Source organism: Lipotes vexillifer, unplaced genomic scaffold, assembly GCF_000442215.2.
Source record: "Lipotes vexillifer unplaced genomic scaffold, Lipotes_vexillifer_v1.1 scaffold1093, whole genome shotgun sequence".
Taxonomy (NCBI): domain Eukaryota; kingdom Metazoa; phylum Chordata; class Mammalia; order Artiodactyla; family Lipotidae; genus Lipotes; species Lipotes vexillifer.
In genome coordinates this window covers 538,401-546,009 of record NW_006774793.1, presented here as the reverse complement: position 1 = coordinate 546,009, position 7,609 = coordinate 538,401, and the positions used below count along the sequence as shown (strand labels likewise).

Below are 7,609 nucleotides of genomic sequence, written 5' to 3'. Positions count from 1 at the left end.
CTCTCAACCACTGCGCCACCAGGGAAGCCCCCCCTCATTGTAGTTTTGATCTGCATTTCCCTAATAATTAATGATGTTGAGCATCTTTTCATGTGCCTCTTGGCCATGTGTATGTCTTCTTTGGAGAAATGTCTATTTAGATCTTCCACCCATTTTTTTGACTGGGTTGTTCGGTTTTTTGACATTGTGCTACATGAGCTGTTTGTATATATTGGAGATTGATCCCTTGTTTGTGAATTCATTGGCAAATATTTTCTCCCATTCTGTGGGTTGTCTTTTCCTTTTGTTTATGGTTTCCTTTGCTGTGCAAAAGCTTTGAAGTTTCATTAGGTCCCACTTGTATATTTTTGGTTTTATTTTCATTACTCTAGGAGGTGGACCAAAAAAGATCTTGCTGTGATTTATGTCAGAGAGTGTTCTGCCTATGTTTTCCTCCAAGAGTTATTATTTGGTCTTACATTTAGATCTTTACTTTCATGTATGGTGTTAGAGACTGTTCTAATTTCATCCTTTTAAACGTAGCTGTCCAATTTTTCCAGCACCACTTAATGAAGGGACTGTAAGACATTCCTTTTAAGATTTCTACTCTACACAACTGCTTTCGAAATGCAAATATAAGAGGCAGTTACAATACAAGATCACTTAGCAACCACCCATTACCATCAAATTTTAAGACACTGAGAAAATGGGATTAGAGGTAGAAGGAGGAACTTTGAGGGAAGGAGTATTTGGGATTGTGTAACACTGATTGAAATAGATGGCCTGGAGGTGTCCAAAATGTGCCACATGATGGCAAAAATACTTTTGAAGGAGTGGTGCAGTGAAGGGCAAGAGCGGAGAAACAAGATAATTCATACTCTGCTTCTCACAATGTCCTTTTAAGAGCCACTAATCCTTGATCTTTTTGTGGATAAGACTGATGGGAGGCAGGTAAAACTTACATTATGGTAATTGAGCTGTTCCATGCTAGAGGTGTTAATAAGATGGAATGAGGATTAGCACAAAGTTTGTGACATATCAGGCACCTTAGAAAGTAAACAAGTGTACCGTTAACTCAGCTAACAAAACTAAATTAAATGAATTCATTAAATGGTGTAAAACTGCATAATATTCAAAAAGAGGAAAATCACAAAGAGATTTCACAACCTTCCTTATTCAAAACAATGCCTGTAATATAATATATATTCAATAAACATTTAATGAACAAATTGAAATGAAAATCCAAAAATTCACGCATATTTTTACTAAGTTTTGAATCAGATGTCTCTGAATTTCCTTAGTCAATTCTTCTAGCTCATTCTAATCACTAAATGGCAAGGATTTTATGTGGCTATTTTTTGTCTTCAATAAAAAATTTGAACCCACATTTTCAGGGATAAGGATGTTTTTGATGAATGATGTCTCTAGACATGGTCTACGAACCCAGAGAAATATTTTCTTAGAAGGAGTATTTTCCCTCTAACCTTACACCTGTGCTGCCACAGCCCTAACCACTTCCTGTCTGTAAGGCAGTTCCCTGCCCTGGTCCCTATAGCAGGCAGATGTATCAAGCAGAGCCCTGGGTTTTGGTATACCTCCCTCCAACACGCCTCTCACTGTGGGCTCACTCAGTGCACAGAAATACACTGCAGAGTCCTCCAGCTGTGAAGCTGAGATGGCAAGTTTGATGGATTTGTTTGCCTTCTGGAAATTCACTGAGTAGCGACCTTCTGTTGCATTTTGCTGGTTATAAGAGTCCTGACGAATAAGGAGAATCATCGCCCCACTGCTGGGCTGCTTGTACCAGTATAGACTATAACCTAAAACATTTGTGTCATACATGCAATCCAGGGTCACAACCTCCTTCTCCTGCACTAATATTACTGGTTGGTCTTGAGTTACCTTCTGGGCAATACTGGATCCTAAAGAAAAAAAAAAACAGAATCAGAACTTTAAGAATAAGTACTGTGGAACAAAGAAATTCTATTTTACACTCTACTGCCCCTTCTTCCCAGGGTGCCCATAAACCACCTGTTCCCCCAGTCCTTAGGTCCTAGAGGGGTACAGTCCCACTGGGGCCATCCTTACCTAGCCACAGTGAAGCCATGACCAGCTTCAGAAGGCTGGAGAGAAGCATGTTTTAGGTCTTCCTCTAGATGGAAAGTGTCTTCTTCAATTTCAAGGCTCTGCAAGGTGAGGTGAGCCCGACAGGGTGAGGGAAGAATTGCTGAGCTATGTGTTGCTGCTGCCCCACAACAGGAAACAGGGGTTTCCTGGAGGAGCAAGTTGATGTGTGTCATGTCAGCTTCTCTGTGGACTAGATGAGAGTCTCACTCAACCCAGACTTCCTTTTGCATTAACCAGCTCTTCAACTGATAGCAATTACATCTGAAAATAAACACATGGTAAAATTGTTATTGAAAGGGAGATTGATGATTCGACCAGCTGCTGTGTTTAGTTGTTGCGTCTGTGATGGAACTTATTTTAAAATACTACATATAATGGATTATGCAAACAACCTAAGATGTAATGATCATGTATCCTTACACCAAATATGCTTTTCTTTCACCTAAGGTAGAAATAAATCACTTTATGATAAGAAGGCAAATCTCTTTAGACTAATTACTGCAGCTTTTTCAACCTATATATTGATATAGCAATCAATATAATTATTCACCGCAACATCTGTTCAGTTACCTATCTTGGGACGTAATAGCAGGAGAAAAGATAATCTCCCTTTGCAGAAGACTAGAATGAAGCTTGCAGACATGGAGTCCTGTCACAGAGGTCCCCTTCTCTTCTCTGTTAGTTTCGACAGCCCAACTGTGTTCAGAAAGGCCAAAATAGATGCCAGAGTTTGGTCATTAGGTTATCAAACCTTTGAATTTATATTTTTCCCATTAACTCAATTGGGACCCTAAAAGAGTTACAAGAAGCCCCTATATTCTGTGCGCCCAGCTCTAGAGGGAATATATTGCAGGTGACATCATACAGCTCCATAAGACAGCTGATCGTAAATTCACCACTGATTGTAATAAACCTTTCTTTGTGTATGAATGTAAAAGGAAAGCCATGCCTAAGGATATTACTAAACAACATGGCAAACAACAAAGGCCCATTGCCTATCATGGCCTCTACCCCTTAAAGTTCAACAAAACTTACACTCCTTGTCTCAAAGTAATAACAGCCTTGGCTAAATTGGTTGAAGCATCTTCAGATCTTGCTCAGGAATCTGCATTTAAATCTGATGGTACTACATACAGTACAAATTGTTCTCCAGTCTAAAACACCCAAACTTTGTCTACCGATTAGATGACTAATCATAAAATATTAATTTCTCCGCATATTATCCAACTTTGTTACACTTCTCAGTTAAAGGATCTCATGATTGTACTTCTGTTATTCAAAATGCCTTCATGTCCGGAACAGATCTTTTGGACACTCTCATACCAAATTCTGAATTGACATGTTTTTAAAATCATCTTACTTTAAATATTGAAAAGACAAAATACCAAGCTGGTTATGCAATAGCTACTCTAAACTCCCTTTAAAACCAATCATTAGCAGGAGCAAAATTAACTCAAGTAGCTGAACTTGTGGATCTCTCTTGGATATATTAAATTACAAAATGTATACATACAGTGTTAGTTATGGATTTTTAACAGTTCACGGCTTCCAAATACTAGGAAGACAATGAGGTTTTTTAAGCATCTTAACCTTTGCTTAACCTTCCTGTGTATCTCATGTATGCCTATTAAAAATGGACGCCAAATACATTAATTATTTGATGTCTTCATGTTACTCAAAGAAATTTTTGTCATAAAACCCAACTCTCACAGTGTAAAAGACTGTAGAAGCTAGAAAAAAATGATTGAGCAGATTATTATGCTAAGCATCCCTTTCTGACTTAATCCTTATGCAAGCACCTCTTCTAGAACATAAAGAGAAATCCATGGAGAAGTTCAGTAATTCCATGTTAGATGCACAAAATTTGGCCCCAATTTTGTAAAGAATCATTAGGAATGATTGATTTGTTTGATTCATGAGGACAAGATATACCAAAGCCAGGACAGCTGTCTGGTGGAGCCTAATGATCTCCGATGAACTCTTGCTAAAGTCCTCCAGAGAAAAGACATCACAGTAGGGACATATTGGCTGCAACATTAAACAAACACTGGTGGGGAAACTTCTAGGATGGCAAAGAATGGGGTCAGTTCATGCCTTTCGTGGAGCAAACAAACTCCCATGAAAAGCTGTAAAGGTGGGATATGAACTGGAATACTGTCCCAAGGAAACATTTGGGGTATTTCAAAAAGGAGTTAAACAATTGCTTTTTCCCCGCGGGTTATGAGTATGTACTAGGAGTAGTATTTTTATTTCTACATGGGTTGAAGCAGTCTTTTGTCAGAGAATCCACAGCACTCACGACAGTTGAAAATCAACTTGATATTGTGTTTACTACCTGTGCCATTTCAATGTATATCTATATAGGGGAGCTATGGAAAGTTTTGGCCCTCACTCAGAAATTTTACTATTCTTATCATCCCTCTATCTTCTGAGGAAGTGGAAAGAACCAATGGAATATTAGAACTGAAATGAGTTACTGTATCAGACACCCTTGAACTACTATGGCCTAATGCATTATTAATTAGCCTTGGCCCCCATGGCCCTGCTTTCTTCCCCTCACAAAGTCATATGTTGTCTCACTATGAACTGGTCACTGATAGGCCCAGGTAACTCACAAGGTCCCAAACGACACGTATTCCAGTCTTTCACAAACTGAACTAAAATAGATAAACCCAATATAATCAGTCCTTCCATCACAGGCAGAGGTTGATTTTTTAGCCTTTCATTTAATCACCTTTTACATGACATTAACCTGGGTGACTGGATGCTCTGCAAGATACCCAGAGAAAGACTGCCATTGAGCTTGCAGAAATGACCTTATTAGGTACTATTTGTTACCAATTCAGCAGATAAAGTACAAGAAACACATCCTGTGTTACATGTGCACCAACTAGCATAACATCATGCTTCCTTAATTGACAAGAATTGAAAAGTTACTCACATTAGAGACATTAAACTAAGGTTCTCCAGGGAATGGTCAGAAGTAGACATTCTATAGAAGATGTGGCTGACCCACGATCCTTAAAACAAACATATAATTGCCTAAAGTATACATCTCCATCCAAGACCATTAGAAGAGAATTCTCCTAGATGTTTGGAGATTGTCACACTCTCCTCTGCATTCTTTTGTTTTTCATCTTTTAGAGACATCTTCCCACTTTAATGGTAGAATGTTAGATATTTCTGATTTTCCTGACGTTGTCCTCTTACCAATAACATAACTTGCTAAGGTATGGCTTTATTTGAAAAAATACCCATCCTAATGCAAATGTTCAGCCCTACAAAGATATTGCTATTGCAACAAAGTTGAAGAATCACTGGATATTTCATTCAATGCCATCCTAGAAAAGCCAAATAACAGCTATACCCCAATCCATACTGCTAGAGTAAATCTTCATCAATAAAATTAGCCTTAAAGTATGATAAAAATATCTATTGATAAAAATTTAGGATGGAGTTTGTGCAACTAAACTTGTATTCAGAACATGACTCAACGTGATTATAGGATATGGTCTAACCTTCAGCACTACCTCTCCATTATCAATCGCCGTAGTGTTTTTCATAGAATTATAAAGCAAATATCCACAGGAATTCAGACACTTGAAATGATGAGCTCTTCCCATAAAAACAAAAGTTGAAAACATCAGGGGTAGAAAACACTGAGTGTGTTGGCAGAGATGGAGATCACAGCTGTGTCCAGTGGCATGCGCTTCCTCTCCGCGAGATTCAGACATCTCAAAAGGTTAAGGGCTTCCCTGGTGGCACAGTGGTTGGGAATCCGCCTGTTAATGCCGGGGTCGCAGATTCGAGCCCTGGTCCGGGAGTATCCCACATGCTGCGGAGCAACTGGGCCCGAGCGCCACAACTACTGAGACTGCGCTCTCGAGCCCGCGAGTCACAACTACTGAAGCCTGCAAGCAGCAACGAAGACCCAACGCAGCCAAAAATGAATAAATAAATTTTAAAAATTCTAAAAAAGGTTATATATTGTATGGTTCTATTCATATGACATTCTTTTTATTTATTTTTTTAAGCTGTGTTGGGTCTTCGTTGCTGCGTGTGGGCTTTCTTTAGTTGCAGCGCACGGGCTTCTCATTGCAATGGGTTCACTTGCTGTGGAGCACGGGCTCTAGGCGCCCAGGCTTCACTAGTTGCAGCACGCGGGCTCAGTAGTTGTGGCTCGTGGGCTCTAGCGCACAGACTCAGTAGTTGTGGTGAACGGGCTTAATTGCTCCACGGCATGTGGGATCTTCCCAGACCAGGGCTTGAGCCCCTGTCCCCTGCATTGGCAGGCGGATTCTTAACCACTGCGCCACCAGGGAAGCCCCCATATGACATTCTTAATAAGATAAAAATATGAAAGAACAGACCAGTACTTGCAAAGAGTTAGGAATAGGGGAGTTTGTAATTACAACAGGATAGCACAGGGGAGTTTTGGGGAGCAATGAAACTCTTCTGTATCATGATCATGTGATGGCTACATGATCTATACAACGTATTAAAATTCAAATAAACAGAAATGTACACCAAAAATAGTCAACTTTTCTATATAATTACTTAGGAACAAAAATTTAAAACACTTAAGTTCAAAATGGCAAAATAGGGCTTCCCTGGTTGCGCAGTGGTTGAGAGTCTGCCTGCCGACGCAGGGGGACATGGGTTCGTGCCCTGGTCCGGGAAGATCCCACATGCCGCAGAGCGGCTGGGCCCGTGAGCCATGGCCTCTGAGCCTGCACGTCCGGAGCCTGTGCTCTGCAATGGGAGAGGCCACAACAGTGAGAGGCCCGTGTACTGAAAAAGAAAAAAAAAAAAAAGGCAAAATAGAATTTTCTACCACATTTCCCCGAAAAAAAAAACCCACTTATTTTCACAATCGTAAAGTAAAGGGTGCCTTGAGAAGTCCAGAAGTCCATCAGAGAAGTTCCAGCACACCGTCTGAGGTTGGACACACTGAAGAGGATTGGGGGGAAAATTTCACTTTCCCTCATCACCTCTCTGCAAAGCCCACAGCTGGGCACCAAGAGAAACGTTCTTGGCCTGTGATTTCTCCACAGAGGAAAGTGAGAGCCTGTGAGTGAGCAGCTGCTCCCCAGCTTTGAGGGAGGCTGCCAAAGAGATCCACCCTTTTCTCACCTCACCCAGAATACTGAGGTGTGCGACTCAGCTGGGGAGTGGGGAGCTTCTGGGAGAACAGCAGCCAGGGCTCCAGGAAGACATTAAAGGGACAAGGGCCCTACAGCCAGGGCACAGACTCCATCAGGACCTGCACACCAGCCAGTGGGACGCCTTGCTTACCAATCACCAAAAGTGGCCCGAGGGTACTACCAACGCTCAACATCTCGCCCAAACACCACCCCACCCCGTGGCTGCTCCCAGTGCACAAAGAAGGGCAGCCAGAGCAAGGCTTTGCAGATAGATAGTGAGTGTGTGCAGAAGGCGGCCCCATTCTGCAGGCTCGGGAGAAACACGACAAATGAAAGCAGTCAACACCGCCGTAGGGAAA

At 41.2% G+C, this 7,609-nt stretch overlaps 1 gene segment (V, D, J or C); it reads right to left on the bottom strand.

Annotated features, from left to right (window-relative positions):
• Positions 1 to 669: 669 nt before the first annotated feature.
• Positions 670 to 7,609, bottom strand: part of LOC103070886 (T-cell receptor alpha chain V region CTL-L17-like) — a 9,547-nt gene continuing 2,607 nt past the window's right edge. The window contains 1 exon segment of the V gene segment in view: positions 670 to 710. Within this exon segment, the coding sequence occupies positions 670 to 710 (41 nt within the window).